Source organism: Dromiciops gliroides, chromosome 2 (genome assembly GCF_019393635.1).
Source record: "Dromiciops gliroides isolate mDroGli1 chromosome 2, mDroGli1.pri, whole genome shotgun sequence".
Taxonomy (NCBI): Eukaryota; Metazoa; Chordata; class Mammalia; order Microbiotheria; family Microbiotheriidae; genus Dromiciops; species Dromiciops gliroides.
In genome coordinates, this window is record NC_057862.1 from 357858904 (window position 1) to 357875647 (window position 16744).

Below are 16744 nucleotides of genomic sequence, written 5' to 3' on the forward strand. Positions count from 1 at the left end.
ACCTTAAACACTGGAAATGGTTTCCTCAAAGCCAGCTTTTGGTGAACAGGATGATAAAATCCGTTCTGAAGGTCAAGCTCAGGCTTTTGCTTTTGTCTTTCTATGCTTCCATATTCCAGAATAGATTTGGTGTTGGCCAAGCAGCACTGACACCAGAGAAGGTAAATCTGGCAGTTCAGTGACTGGCTTCCCTCCTCAGCAGAGCAGCCAGTAGTGAAAGAACTGCTGGATCTGATGTGAATGTGAGCCGTGATGATGTCACAGGATTCCCAGGGCACTTCATCTGAGGAAGAGGCTCCCCCTGGTTCTCCTCTCCAGCTGGGGACAAGAGACCTTAAGTAGGAAGAACTTCACATAGCATGGTGCTTGTGGTCATAGCATCACAAAGTCTGAGCAAATAGATGGGATAAGGCTCATAATATGGCCGGGTGTTGGGAACAGGCTGGTTAGGAGCTCTACAGGCTGGGTGAGATCGTTATCACAGGACATTTGTTAGGAGAAACGCTCTGTTGGTTCTTTTGTTTTGAGGTCTCAAGACTAGCCACAGTGGCCTTCTTGTCATGTGAAAGATTTGGAAGGAGCTCAGCCTTTCCTCTCCTCTCCTTGTAAGCTGCTAGGAGTGCATGCCAGGATGTTTTTTCAGTTACGTTTCTTAACTGGTGGTGTTGAAAATGGCCATGGTAGTAACCATGGGAACAGGAGTACTGAGACGACCACTTCATTCACCCCTCTCCCTCCCACCGTCACCCCCTTTGCCTTGTTCTTTCTGCCCAGCCCTGAGCACAGAGGAAGCAGAGTCAGCTCTGGAGGCGGCACACTACTTCCCAGAAGACCTCTCTGCAGAAGGTAAGGAAAGCAGAAAAGGGCTGATCCCAGGGGCCTTAGTTAGGCCCCCTCCTCAGTAATTCAGGGCCTTCTGTCCCTCAGAGGAAGGCAAGGCTCCCCATCAGCCTCTCAGGGTATGGGTACTGCTACTGCCTGCACTGGCCCCCTCCCTGGGGAATAAGGAACTTTCCTGTGAAAGCAAGAATCTCCTCACCAGGAGGAGCTACTTGCCAGGGCCTATGCCCTATGTTGTTGTGGAGCTCAGAAAGATGCTCTTGAGGCAAAACCTGCCTTTCCTGCTTGGGCGCTTTGCATAAGACACTCATTGGCATTTCCATTCCTATTTTCTTAACTTCGGATTCTTCAGTGTCTCTGTGTAGTCCCTGAATTTTTCTTCTTCCTTCCATCCCCTCTCCTTCCTCCGGGACGCTTCAGTATCTCCTTTTGTCTCAGACCTGGATCTCTTCCTGCACTGTGAGACTCCAGGTCAGTCCCAGGCAGAGTGCTGCCTTCTCATGCTAAGAACACAAATCCCTAAAGAAACATTGTCGGTCTTTCCTGTCGGTTTATCATATCGGGATTTTTCTTGGTGCATCTACCTAGCATGTAATGTTCTTAGTGCTTGAACCTTTCTGATGCATGGTGAGAGGGAATGTGGCAGGACTCAGAAGTGAGGAACCACAAACTTTAATATATACTTTATTGCCAGCAGCAATAAAAAATAGCCTTCAGCAACCTAGTTTTCCCATCTGCAAAGTGGACACAATGATATTGTCTCATAGGGAAATGGGGTAGAATAATTGAAAATGGTAAAACATCCCTTACTTAAATTCAATTTGGCAAGCATTTATTAGCACCTACTACATTCTGCTATGCTAGGTAGTAGGGATACTTAATGTCCTTATTTATGGCAACCAGCAGCCACACAGATGGGCTGGTAAAGTTACAAGGCAGTTTGCAAGACATCAGCACACACCTGATCTGAATGATTTGCTTAAATGTTAATATCAAATTTGAAAGGCCATACTCCCAAGTTATATCAAACTAGACAAACTAAACAGTCTTTTTCATAGCTTATTCAACTAGAAGAGAGGGAAGAGAAGCTCACTACTTTCTCTCGCTTCCTGTACCACTATCCTGGCCAAGTCAGTAGGGGTAACTGGAGGATATTTGGTGGGCCTACACCTATCCAGTTTAGTACCAACTCTCAAAGTGGGTGTTCACTAGCAGCATTCAGCTCCTGGCACAGACTCAAGGAAAAATTGTCTCAGAAACCTGAAACTTTGAATATGGAACACGTGTACTAGGCCAGGGCTTCTGAAACTTTTTCCACTCACGACACCTTTTTGCCCAAGAAATTGTATTCGACCTGGGGTATATAGGTATATAAAATAATTATATATAGCCTTTTACTGTTGCCACATTTTTCATGACCCTCCCCCTCCCACATTCAGTTACGCAACCCCACTGTTTAAGAAACTTTGTACTAGGCCATAGAACAGTAGAATGTTGAAGCTAGAAGGGACCTTAGAGATCATCTTGTCCACCCCCACATTTTATAAAGAAGTCAGATGACTTGCCAGTCGTCATATAGTGAGTGGCAGGGCTGAGATAGACACTCAAATGCTTGGACTCTGAGTACAGTATCCTTGCTGCCTTTATCACCATGTTGCTTTATCAGTCAGGATCAATGCAGATTGAATTGGTGACTGAAATCCCTTGTTTGAGTTTCAGCTTTCCCAACAGAGTGCTGGTTTTCATAGGGAGCACATTTCCCCCTGAGACTATGTCATCCCATGACCTCTTTTGGTTCTTCATATATGAAAAGCAAATATAGCATGATTTTCATTCTTATAACTATAGTAGTAACAGCTTTCTTTTGTTTCACCTTTTGCGGAAATAATATATTCCCTTAGTTTATGGGAGTTTTTTATAAGGTTGGACATAGGGACAAAAGAAGAAAGATGATGGGAGTCAAAGCTAGGGGTACAACAGAGCTTATAAAGAATGGGGGGTTTGATTGGGGAGACAGTTGCTAAGAGGAAATATGGAATTAACAAAATGGGTCCTGTTCTGCAATGAGAATACTGAACTAAGCTTTGAAATAATTTTCAAAAATAAGTTTTTCTGAAAATAAATTTTCCAGAAATAATTTTCTAAAATAAATTTCAGAATTTTCATTTTGTATCTTATGATAGAAATAAATTCTGTGAATTTTTTTTTTCTTTCTGGTTGCTTAGAAGCAGCATCTCCTGAGGAGAAAGAAGGAAGTAGAAATGGAGACTTCAAAGATAAAAGAGGTATTGTCAGAAATGACCTGTTAATACCAGTGTGATATGTACATTTCACACACACACACACACACACACACACACACACACACACACTTTCCCCATACCTTGTTGTCCTCCAAGTAATAACAGTGAAGAAAGACACAAGTGAAGGACAGGTGGGAAGTCCTACAGACCTTTTTGACTCTGGACATGTAGCCCCCTCCCTGTTAAATGTACCTTGCTTAGCAACTTTACCTGCCAGACCATAATCATTTTAAATTTTCTTTCCATTCACCTTGGAGGTAACTTCTGTATCCTATGGAACCTCTGACTTGTCTGTTTTTTTCCTTTCTTTGCAGAAGAGAAGGGAGCCAACTCCCCAGACTATAGGTACTATCTTCAAATGTGGGCCAGCGAGAAAGAGTCCAAGAAAGAAACTATTAAGGACCTTCCCAAAATGAGCCAGGTAGGAAAGTCAAAGAGGATACAGAGCACATGCTTAAAAAAACACTTTTTGACTAAGAAGGATGATAGTTGTCTCTTATTGGAGCTCTGAGATTACCATGGTCTTCATGGACTTAGTTACTTATTCAGTGAAATGAGGAGCTTGAACTAGATTGCCTGGTTGGACTAATTAGCCTCATTTCTCCCTGGCATTCTATGGTAAAAAGCCTCTAAAGTTTTGGGGAAATGACAAATGAGATTAAATGTCCTAGCATTTGGTAACTCACCATGCCCAACTCTATCCATGTGTTTTTCCTCCAAGCTGAGGTCTTCTCCCCTCCCCACCACTAGATTAGTGTTCCAGACGCAACTCCAGACTTCCATGTCATATTCCTTTCTAATACTAATAACTTCAAGGTATACTTTTCACTTACCCCTTAGGAATACATTTTCTCTATGGCACTTTGGGGGGGGGGGGCAATGAGGGTTAAGTGACTTGCCCAAGGTCACACAGCTAGTAAGTGTCAAGTGTCTGAGGCTGGATTTGAACTCAGGTCCTCCTGAATCCAGGGCCAGTGCTTTACCACTGTGTCACCTAGCTACCCCAGGAATACATTTGTTATGGTATAGTTTTAAATGTAGAACACTCAGGTACAGGAACCTCTATGCTCACTCTTCTCCTTCCTCCCCCGCTCCCCCACCTCAGAACAAAATTGTACTTCCATTGCTAAGAGGGTACCTTTGGGGGCAGCAGAAGGAAGGCTGTCCCTTCTGTTTACAGCTTTTAAGGCCCTTTTGGTGCCAATTAAGTAAAGACTCTGGTTGCCTGGAGACTTCTCAAGGGATTATTGCATTCCTGTGACTTTATCATGGCACTTACACCTTGGTATGGATTTCTCTTGGCTAGCAAGTATTGGAAATGGAAGGGATGAAAGTGAAAGGTTTCTCTAAGGGCATGGGAATGTTTCTTTTTGTCCCCTGCCTTTTTAGACCCTCCTCAGCTGCCATTCTACCCCGTTCCAGCCCAGCCATTACAGGATGGTTTGTCTTGGCACAGAACCAGGCTAGACAGATCAAAATGCCTGCCAGGAGGGCATCATTTTCACCCTCTCGGGCCAAACCAACAAGAATCACATGTTTCCTAATGTGGACTCATTATGAAGCTTATTGCTGAGATCAATCCTAAGATACAAAAATAGCCACCAGCATTAGTCCTCCACACTACAGAAAGGTTTGAAGGTTTCCTCCTTAAGTAACAGAAATCCAGAATCTAAAATACCAGTATTCTTACAGTATGCTAATGGTATCACAGCAGGCATCTCTGTTCTCCTAACCTTGCTCTGATGGCTCTGCTGAGCTCCCAGGAGTGAGTGATGTTGGCAGCCAGAACCAGCCAAGTGGGCTTTTTCCAACAATGTGGCTGCCTTGGTCACCTGCTTTGATAGGGCACACATACTTTGGTGTCTATATCTTTTTAAAAAATGTTTAATGCTCTTTCATTCTTAGATCACTGTCACTTCCCAGTGACTCTACTCCCTATTCCCCACACCCCCATCATGAATAGTTCCCCCATATGACCTCCCCTGTAACAAAGAAGTCGAGCAAAATAAGTCAGCACTTTGACCACGTCTGACACCTCGTTCCACACCTGTAATCCACTCATATGTGATGAGAGGCTTCATCATCCTCATCAGTCCTCTGAAGTCATAATTAGTCATTGAATTGATCAGAGTTCTGAAGTCTTTCAGTATTGTTTACATTATTGTGGTCAGCCTATAAATTAAGAACAGCATTTTCCACAGAGGGATAGTGTGCAGAGCAGATAGAAAGTTGGCCCCAGAAGCAGGAAGACCTAGGTTCCTTTAACCCTGGGCAAGTTGCTTAGCTTCTCAGTGGTCCCAGATAATTCTCTCAAGGTCATAATTTGCAAAGTAAGTGACAGTCTGCCTTGGGATGAGGAATTTACTCACTGGGAGTTCCCTATATCAATTAAATATCTAAACTCAACCTTTACTGAGTCCTCTGTCCTTATTTACTTTGGCAAGGCTCTGTAATTCTGATATGAATGATAGTTCACACCTTTCTAATGCTTTAAGGTTTACCAAAATGACAGCATTGAGCTTGCTGCTGTTTTATTCTCTGACCCATGGTCTCTTCTTATATCTTCCCCACATAAAAGGAGCAATTTATTGAATTGTGCAAGACCCTTTATAATATGTTCAGCGAGGATCCGGTAGAACAGGAGCTCTATCATGCCATCGCCACTGTGGCCAGCCTCCTTCTCCGAATTGGAGAAGTTGGCAAGAAATTCTCCAGCCGGCCCCAGAAAAAGCCAGAGGGCACCTCAGCCAGCAATGAACAGGACTTGACAAGTGAGGAAGAGTCTCTCCCATCAGAACACAGGCAGAGCTCCACTGGGGAGCAGCATTCCCCTGTGGACCCAGAACATAAAGCTGGGGGAGACATGCAGTCTGGAAAGATGCTGCGGGAGAACCAGCTTGTAAGTGAGGAGGGGCGAGGAGAAGGGCAGGGCTCTCCCTCCCAGCTGTTGTCAGATGATGAAACCAAAGACGACATGTCTATGTCTTCCTATTCCATGGTGAGCACCAGCTCCTTGCAGTGTGAAGACATTGCTGATGATACCGTGCTGGTGGGGTGTGAAGCAGGCAGTCCAGCCTCCAGGTATGGCAGCACCATTGATACGGATTGGTCCATATCCTTCGAGCAGATCTTGGCTTCCATACTTACAGAGACTGCGCTGGTGAACTTCTTTGAAAAAAAGGTGGATGTTGGCCTGAAGATCAAGGATCAGAAGAAGATGGAAAGGCAGTTCAGCTCATCCAGTGACTATGAACTCTCCTCCATTTCAGGCTGACCCTCATGGGAATGAACAGTAAGGGTTTAGAAGGTAAATTGGGTGAGAATTGGTCCATTTGTGGCACAAGATGGGAGAATTTTTTTTAAATTTTAACAGACAAGCCCAAAATTCTCTACAACACTCAGTGACAGGCATAATTGAAAAGGAAGGGCTTTTCCCAAGTGGCTGATGAACATAGACACCTTGCTTCTCTGGCCAAAATTATTTGGGGCCCAGAGGAACAAAACTGTTGTAATCTTAATGCTAGCAGAAACTCCTGCTGCCAAGGCTCAGAGAACCACACAGTAAATTATGCATGTCTGCCTCTGCTTGTATAATTTTCAGGAGTCATTATTAAAGCAGTGTTTGTTTGGGGTGCAGCTGCCCTCTCCATACCCTGCCTTCACAGGTTCCTGGGTGATTTTGCACAAAGGACGTAGCTTAGTGGGAAACCGTCTCCTCCCTGCCCCTTTGGCCACCTGCCTCTAAGCTACCACACCGTATAAATGCCACAGGGCACTGGCCTCCAAAGGCCAACTCCCAGGACCACTGCCGTAACGCAGCAAGCCTGCTCTGGTTCATTTGTCCCTATGCTACAGGTTACCGGTTCAGTCTTCAGTTCCTGGTTTCAGTGACCTACAGGTACAGCTCTGGTTGGGCTGTCACTTAGCCTTTTGCCAGGAGATAGGTTTTGGTTTTAACTCTTCGTATGTGAGTTAGGTGCTAAAATCATCCATCCCTTCAGGTTGCTCTGTAGAGAGGGCAGAGCTCACTGAGGTTGAAACCTGAGGGAAGGTAGAGAGGAGTTTCTTAAAAGTAGGCCTCCGAACTGGCAGGAGGGGCAGACGTAATTCCTGCTGCTTTCATCATTATCTATTTCATTTCTTTCACTATTAACATTTAAAAGAGCACCAGATGTTTCTTGTTTTATCTTCTTTTAGTCATTTAAATTTGCTTAAAAGTGAATCACTGTTCAGTGCCTACCTTATAACATGCCCTGAAAGGAGAGTGCTGCCCCTCCCAGTATGTGGTATGAAAGCCCAGAGCCAGCACGCTTCAGCAGCTTCCAGAGCGAAGCCTGCTGCAGAAGGAACCCCTGCCCTGTAGGCCCCTCTAGGGGAGAGGGGAGTTCTGCAGACAGCTGAAATGGGTTCAGGAAGAGCTGTGTCATTCCAGCCCACACAGGCTCCTCCCAAGCTCGTCCGTGACTAAGAAAGACCTGGTGCTCTTCCTCACCTGGAAGAAAGAGACAGACAACGAAATTCCGGTTCTTCTTCCTATAGAGCCAGGCGTGGAGAGGGAGGGAGGGAGGGAGGGAAGGGTCTGGCTCTGATTTAACCCACTACAGAAGGTCTTGTGTGAGGAAGTTTTGGAAGGCAGGAATAAAGTCTTCAGTGTAGGGCCCTCCATGGCCTTTCCCCAAGACGGATGCCACCCCAGATGTCCTTGGCTTCTTCCTTCTGCCTCCTCAGCTATGGCCAGAAATCCTCCTGCTTTTTACTAAATGTTGTAACTTATTGTAATTGATTTTAAAATAAAAATACTCTACATGGTCTTACTCTCTCCAGCCTGATATGTCATGTCATCAGTGAAAGAAGCAAAAACAAGTTGTGGCCTTGTCTCAGCTACATAAATCCAGAAACCTGTATCCAAATAATCCTTCCTTCTGTCAGTCCCCAGTCTTGAGCCCTGTCTCCTACATCCTGCTTCCTCCTCTCCATCCCTCATTCTCTTCCACATCATTCTTCATCCCCTAACACCCCCTTTTTCCCTGTGTCCATAGGCTGGAGAGCCTTGGCCTTAATTAAGTTGCTATCTAGTCCACTCTTCCCTTGTCCAGATAGACAGGAGCTTTATTTGGAGCCTGGATCTGTGCCACCACCAAGAACTAGCAGCTCAGCTGCCATCAGTTGAAGTCTCCTTCCCCTTTGCCCCCTCCTAGCTGACAGAAGCCTTTTACAATCAGCCGAAAAGGTTGCAGCTAAAAGACGGCATCAGCAAAGGTTCCTTCACACCAACAACATAATCAGAACCTAGAGGCCGATGTGGCCACAAGCCTCTACAAACTTTCTGTTCATCTGACGCACAAAGTCTTACCTCCAGATTCTCTAATCCCTGTGATTCAAAGCTGTCAGTGCCTAGTCAAAAACTGCTGCCTTTTGCTTTCTCTCCCTTCTCATTCATTTATCTCCAGAGCAGCCTTACATCTTACCATTCCCTTCTACCCTCCCCTTCCCTGGGCTCTCTGAAATCCCTGCTCTCCTGTGAAGAAACTCTCCATTCAAGATCTCTTTCTCCCATCTTCTGTCAGGGACAGAAACATGGCTTTCTAGAGGAGACATCAATAGTTAATAATTAATCAACATTTCTCATAGACACCCATAACATAGAACTAAGAAAAGTGCACACCCCTTGCTTTTCAGCACCTTAGTCCAAGCTACAAATCTTCCCCTTTGCCATCATCACTCAGCACCCTCTACTTTGTGATTCATTCCTTTCCTCATAGTTACCCTATCCAGATCTTTGTTCCTGTATTCTACCAATCTTCAAGTCTCTTCTTTCTCCCTCATTGAGTTCAGTACCTGATTCACGGTTTTCTTCTCCGCTTCAGCCAGTGCCTTCCACCTTGGTGACTTTGCATTCATGTTGGCAGTCCTAAAACATTGGCCTCTCAGCTCATTAACTTTTTCAAATCTCACAGCCTCCATCTCCACTCTCAGCTACTTTAGACCTCACTATCTACTAAGACTGTTCCACCTCCAAGAGTTTGAACTCTGAAATGCCCCTCTCTAATCATAGTCTCCTGTCCTTACACTTCTTCCACTGCCTCACTCACCCTAGGCTTACTCTTATTTGGAAGGAAGGGTAGATAAAAGGAAACTTTATTTCTAATTCTTATTTTCAATTCCAAATTCACTCCCTCACTCATTGAGAAGGCAAGAAATACAATATTCTTTATACATATGAAGTCACAAAACACATTTCCACATTAGCCATGTTGGGGGGGGGAGGAGCAAGAAAAATTAAGGAAATGAAAAAAATATGCTTTTAATCTGCCTTCAGAGTTCAGGAGTTCTCTCTCTGGAAGTGGAGAGCATTTTTCATCATGAGTCTTTTGGAATTGTTATGAATTAATGTATTGATCATAGTGGTTAAGTGTTTCTCCATTGAATAATGTTGTAAAATTGCTGTTACTATATACAGTATTATCCTGGTTATGCACACTTCACTTTGCATCAGTTCATAAAGGCTTCCTAGGTTCTTCTGAAATCACCCTGCTTGTCATTTCTTGTAACAATAGTAATCCATCATAATCACACATCACAGATTGTTCAGCCACTCCCCAGTTGATAGGCATCCCCTCAATATCAATTTCTTTGCCACCACAAAAAAAAAAAACTGCTACAAATATTTTTTTTCCTTTTTCTTGGATCTCTTTAGGGTACAGACCCTAGGCCTGCTCTTCACCCTCATTGAGAATTTTTATTTCTCAGTGTCTCCATTTAGATTTCCCTTTCTTCCCTTCTGCCTTGACCCTAGAGCTAACCAGTTAAACTACTGTCCACTCTTGAATCCCTTTCCCTGTTATTCATACTTCACTAATCCTCAACCACCTGCCTTTAGCACACCTACTCTGAAGCCACCCAATATAGCTGGAAGTCACAAAATCATTTGGGTCAGATACACGACAAATTCTTGTTATCTGATGGTAGTGTTGCAGCATGACAATCCTTTTTTTCCCATCTTAGACTAACTCAATTGTATGCTCCACAACAGCTGTTTCAGCCTTTCTCCTCTAACTCTGCCCCCACCTCATTTTTTCCAAAGATGACCTTCATTAACTTCCTCATCTCCCAATCTTCACACCTCAAAACTTTTCCACATCTTTCTCCCTTTGTACCAGCCTCAGATGATGAAGTGACTCTTCTTGCCAAGGCTCACTTTTCTATTTATACCTGTCATCCTATGTAACCTCTCCAGTCTCCCAAAGAATGTTCAATCAGTCATTTCTTCTCCTCAGTGTCTTCCTGTCTCCCATGGCTCCTTCCCCACAGTCTACAAAGTCAAGTTTCTACCATCCTAAAAGAAACCTTCATTTGACCCAGCCGTTCCCTCAAGCTATCCTATAACACTTCTCTGTACGAAAAAAGGAGTCTACATATGTTGCCTCCATTCCCTCATCACCTCAACCCCGGCCATCTGCCACTTCCACCACTCTGGAAACTGTTCTTTCCAACGTCACTTCTTAATTAAGAAATTCAATAGCTTTTTTCTTAATCCATTTCTTCCTTGATCTTGTTGTGGCATCAGCACCCTTAATCACTTCCTCCTCCTAAGTATTTTCTCCCTTGGCTTCCATGATGCTACTTGTGTTTTTTACCTTCTTTCTCCTTACTAAGAGTGGTTGTCCCACAAGTCTCTGCCCTGGGCCTTCATTTTCTGTACCAGGGGCTCTTGACCTGAGGTCCATGAACTTTTTAAAAATTTTTTGACAACTATTTCAATATAACTTTCCTTTGGAATTCTATGTATTTTATGCATTTAGAAACATTATTCTGAGAAGGGGGTCCATAGACTTCACCAGACTGCCAGAGGTCCATCTCACACACACACACACACACAAATTAAGAATTGTTTGCTCTATACAACTCTCCATTAGTGAATTCATACTTTCCCATGGGTTCAAGTATCCCCTCCACCAATTTGACGCCCATACCTGTATAATCATCCTTAATCTCTCTTCTGAAAACCAGTCCTGCATTTCCAACTGCATCTCTACCATATGTCCTACTGATATCCAAAATTCAACTTTGTCTCAAATTCACCATATTCTCCCCAAAAGCCACCCTCTCCCAACTTCCTTATTTCTGTATATGGAACTGCCATCCTTCCATCTCCCATTCATCCAGACACAAAACTTCCTGTTCAAGGTCCGCTATGAATCCACACTCTCCAAACTATAGTTCACAAGCCTCCATTGGTATACTTACCTTTGATAGTCAGCCAGTAGATATAACTAGTTTAAAACAAAGGCATTTATTGAGATGACATGGATTGCTAGTAACAAAACATTCCTTTCTATAAACCTGGTGTATACCCTCCCATTGCTACACAAACACATTATAGGAAAGGATGGAGACACATTTAGAAGACACTAGTAGAAAGGAATGAGTTTTGGAAATGTGGCCAAGACCACTCAGAACTCTGGCACAGCAGACACAATGCCCTTTTTTGTTGTATCTTCAAGTTGCTCCCAGGTGCAGCATCCAGTTGGTCATTCAAATGGGCTTCCTGGTTCTGTTCCTCTCCTCATCTCAACTCCTTACTGCTAGGGCTTTCTCTCTTCTTAATTCATAAGCCATCTAAGTCCTCAAAGCTCTGTTGCCTCAACTCAACTGCTTTTTTGGAATCTGGGACCTACTTTTTAAAGGCCTGTCTTTGGTTACCTAATGGCTGAATGAAATTTTTGATCTGAGAACTTTACATAAAGTGTAGCCTTATCTTTCCACTTCCTTATACCTTATTGTCTATATTACTTCCCCCTATCTAATGTCATTTCATGAATTTCCAGAGGCAAGAAATGAGTTGATCAGAGGCTTCCCAATTAACTCCTCCACCACCACCACCAATATATGTAAAAGGGAAAGAATGAGTCTAATATATAATTCCCCTAGGGGATAATTTATTATAGAAAATTGTGCCTAAGTCAAAGGCCCTGGTTTTGTATCCTGGTTCAAGTGCAGATGTATCTCTGTGGCCTGAGCAAGCCCATTTCACCTTATCTCAGCCTCAGTTTCCTCATCTTTAAAATGAGAGAACTGAACAGTGACTAGGCTTCAGAGGACCAATGATAAATGCTACTCATCTGAAAGAAATGTAATGCATTGACTCATGATGCAGAATATGAAAGAAATGTAATGCATTGACTCATGATGCAGAATGAGACTTTTTTGGACATGGGCAATGAATACGGTTATTCTGCATATTTATTTTTCCTTTATTGGTGGGGGAGGAGCTAATAAAATAGATTTTTGTTCATTGAAAAAAAACGTAATTTTTTTTTTAATTAGGGAGTTGAACTCGGGTCCCTTCCAGCTCTAAATCTGGTCCCAGGCTCCAGGAACAGCTGGAAACTTAACATATGCCTGTAGCCCAGATTAGGGTGCTCTGAGGACACTGAGATAGCTTGGGTCTCTACAAAGCATCCAGAGCGGAGTGGGTAACCTGCGCAGCTACAGGTCCAACCCTGGTCGAGCCTCCACTGAGCTCAGCTCAGCGCCGGCCCGGCTACACAGAGAGCTGACTGATCATAGAGACAAGCGCCAGGGCCTCCTGAGCCGACTAGAGAGGCTTTAGAACTCTGCGCAGGCGCTATGGCCCTGTATCTGAGTTTCTGGGAATTGTGGTTATTCTGGTCGACCCGGAGGTGGGTGATGCTGACAGGTCTGGATCTACCATCTCTGACCTGTCACCTCTGACTCCCTCACTCCCGCTCGCTGCCCAACCTTGGGAAACGCCACCTTCACCTCCCCCTCCTGTACTCCCATTTCAAAATACGGACCTAGCCAGTTACGTGGAGAAGGGGGCTTAATTATAATGATTATAATAACCGCACGTCACACGTGCGCTTTAAAGTTTTACAAAGTGCTTTACCTACATTATCTAATTTGAGCCTCACCTTGGCGGGCGGGTGCTATTTACAGTTACAGTTTGCAAAGGAAGAGGAGGCCCAAAGTAAGTTACCTGCCCGGGGCACACAGCTGCGTCGGGTGGGGGTCAAACCCCAACTTTCCTAAATCCCAAGCCCAGCAGTTCTGGTCAAGACTGTGCCTAGGAAACTGAATTCTGGGCCAAAACTCCATCCAAGAATCCAAAAGACTTTAGTAAGATTTTAAACATACGTGATGTCAATTTGTAATTCCTAGACCGGAACCCCATCCACACAATGTTCCTACAGGGCGTCCCCCACCTTCCACAGCAAAGAGCAAAGTTATTCTTCCCCGGAGAGTAGCTTATCTGTTCTCTGAAGCTCTCCTGTTATTCAGGGAACGTCCTTGGGGCAAAAAGGGGCGGGGAGAGGGGGGGAGGGGAAGGGGGTATATTAAGATAAACAAGTTTGTAACATTAAGCTGAATAGAGCAGAAAAGAGTGTGCCAATCCAGGCTGATCACAGGAATGCAGAGGATGAAAATGTCTATGTATTTGGCACTTGGAGAAAAATTTGTAAAACTAAAAAGTCAATGGTCTGGGGTTGGGTTTGGTTTTTTGTGGTTTTGTTTTTCCATTATTGTAAATGGGAAGAGGTAGAAGTTTTTATTTTTTTTCCTGTCCTGGTGAGGAACTCAGCTGAACCTTTTCTGTCTCCCAGAAAGCAGGCTTGCAGGGGAATTCAGAGACACTGGGGCTCTCTGATTTTTGCTTGTTTGTTTTGGGGTTTTTGTTGTTTTGTTTTGGAGGAAGCGCTAGTAGTCATGAGTGTCAGAGTTAGGAGGGTATCTCCATCTTTCAGTTCAACAAAGATTTAGTCTGACTGGAGTTTCAACACACCTTGGCTAGAATAGTCAAATGTCAATGGGACTCTGCTCTATCCCATCTTCCCAGAGATACTTTATTTTTTTGTTTTGGTTTGGTTTGGTTTGGGGTTTTTTGGTGAGGCAATTAGGGTTAAGTGACTTGCCTAGGGTCACACAGCTAGTAAGTGTTAAGTGTTTAAGGTCAAATTTGAACTCAGGTCCTTCTGACTCCAGGGCGGATGCTCTATCCACATCGACACCTAGCTGCCCCTAGAGATACTTTCCTGAAAAACTGCAACCACCATTTCTGTTATCAATATTCCATATGTAGGTGCATCTCCCTCTCTTGAGCCTGACTCCAGATCATCTCTCTTTCCCTTGTCTTGTCTGCCTAACCGGTTCATGTAAATTTCTTCCTAAAGTTTGTTTTTTGTTTTTTAGTGAGGCGTGACTTGCCCAGGTTCACACAGCTAGTAAGTGTTAAGTGACTGAGGCCGGATTTGAACTCAGGTACTCCTGACTCCAGGGCCAGTGCTCTATCCACTGCGCCACCTAGCTGCCCCTCTAAGTGCCCATTTTTGAAAGTATTTTGCTAGGTTTATATCCCAAAGACATCCCTGAAAAGAGAAACAGTCCTATTTGTACAAAAATATTCATAACAGTTCTTCTTGTGGTGGCTAAGAAATGGAAATCAAAGGAATGCCCATCAATTGGGGAATGGCTAAACAAGCTGTGGTATATGATGGGGATGGAATATTATTGTGCTATAAGAAATGACAAGCAGGATGATTTCAGAAAGGCCTGGAAAACCTTGTATGAACTGATGTATAGTGAAGTAGCAGAACCAAGAGAACATTGTATATAGAGACAGCAATATTGTTTGAGGAAGAACTGTGAATGACTTAACTATTCTCAGCAATACAATGATCCAAGACAATCCCAAAGAACTATTGATGAAACATACTATCTATCTCCAAAGGAAGAACTGATATTGATGGAAAACAGACCAAAGCATGCCATTTTCACTTTCTTTCAATTTTTTCTTATACAAAATGACAAATATGTTAATGTTTTACAGAATCATACCCGTATAATGCATATCTGATTACTTACCACCTCAGGGGGAGGGAGGAAGGGAGGGATGGAAAAATGATAAAAAATGGAACCCAAAACTATAAATAAAAATGTTTATTACTTTTTTTAAAAAGTATTTTGTAGGGGGCAGCTAGGTGGCACAGTGGATAAAGCACCGGCCCTGGATTCAGGAGGACCTGAGTTCAAATCTGGCCTCAGACACTTGACACTTACTAGCTGTGTGACTCTGGGCAAGTCACTTGACCCCCATTGCCCCGCCAAAAAAAAAAAATATTTTGTACATTTGTCTTTAAACTTTCGCTAATTTAATCAGTATTTCAAGGATATATGTAAATTTATAAGTGAAGGCTGCATATTACATATCACAACCCCTTCCTGACTAAATAGACCCTCATCTTTAGTTGCTCTGGCCAAAATTTTCTTTATCCAGTAGCTAACCTGTGTTGAAGTTCACCAAAATTAGCTAGGTTGATCCTCAAATAACAGATATGCAATCCATTGCCAAGCCCATCCTTGAAAGTTTGATAGGGGACAGCTAGGTGGCACAGTGAATAAAGCACTGGCCCTGATGAGGACCTGAGTTCAAATCCAGCCTCAGACACTTGACACTGGGCAAGTGTGTGACCCTGGGCAAGTCATTTAACCCTCATTGCCCTGCCCAAAAAAAAGAAAAGGAAAAGAAAGAAAGTTTGATAGAACCTATCAAAAATTGCCTCCCACTAGCATATCATTTGAGAACCCAGAGGTCTCTTAAACTAAAAAAACATCTGAGTAGAACTTGAATAAAAGATTAATGTATGAGTTAATTCTTTCTGCTTAACAAATTTTCATGCCTTTCAAAGAAAGGTCTGTGAGATTTGAGTTGTTGAGTACAACCTGCCAAAATACATTATTACCAAAGATAAAAGATCCCCAGGTCAGAAGACTTGGAACAAGTATAGAACACCATATGAAAGTGAAGAAAAGGATTTCATTGCAACAGTGAGAACCCAGTTTAATTAGGATAAAATGAATTTTTAGTAGACTCAACCATCCTAGTGTTGTATTGGGTTCCCTGATTCCCTAAGTCCCTGTGAATCCCAGAACGGTTTCCCTGTACCCCCCCAACTTCTCCCTGACCTTACCTGAACACTGAGCTTTTCCTAAATCCCCTCAAATCCTGAGTGTTCCTTGAGTCTTCCTGAGCCCTCCAAAGCCAGCCTGAACCCTGAGCCCCCCAACTAAATGTTTCCTGACCCCTCTATTTTTCTCTGCTCAACCCCTTACTCCCTTACCTGCCCCTTGAGTACTCCCTGGCCCTTCATCCTCCCTGAAGTTTCACAAGTACCACACACAAAGTTCCTATGATTCACCTAAACCCTCCTGGTACCTCCCAGAACTTTCCCAGAGCATTCCAGAAACCCCAGTGAAACTCTTAGAGCAAATATTGATTCCTCTCACCCTCCCTTAAGCAGTGTCTGATCCAACAATTTTCCCTCAGTAAGCCTTGTATCACCCTCCTCACCCAATATCACCTACTGTCCTCAATCCTTCCTGAGCTCCCCCTGATAATTCCTGCTATAACTTTATAACATAAGATCATTGCAGTACGAAGCACAGCATACTGAAGCCAACAAACAAGTGCTGGTAAAGCTCAACTACAGGGGTGTAAAAAGCAAGATTTATTATACAATGCCAATGGCTGAAGACAGGATGTTGGTTGAGGCAGTATGAGTGAATGGAAGAGAAAGTCTCTG

The 16744-nt window shown here is 43.5% G+C and overlaps 1 protein-coding gene across 2 annotated transcripts in view; it reads left to right on the plus strand.

Moving 5' to 3' along the window:
• TBC1D9B (TBC1 domain family member 9B) overlaps window positions 1-7954 on the plus strand; it is a 44108-nt gene extending 36154 nt beyond the window's left edge. Inside the window, exons 18-22 of one of the 2 annotated variants that reach the window (XM_043982149.1) lie at window positions 775-846; window positions 1261-1311; window positions 3066-3125; window positions 3458-3564; window positions 5722-7954. In XM_043982149.1, the coding sequence (XP_043838084.1) occupies window positions 775-846; window positions 1261-1311; window positions 3066-3125; window positions 3458-3564; window positions 5722-6417 (986 nt within the window). In that variant the 3' untranslated portion in view covers window positions 6418-7954. The remainder of the gene's footprint in view (window positions 1-774; window positions 847-1260; window positions 1312-3065; window positions 3126-3457; window positions 3565-5721) is intronic. The other variant, XM_043982150.1, reaches the window with a different exon arrangement.
• The last annotated feature ends 8790 nt before the right edge of the window (window positions 7955-16744 follow it).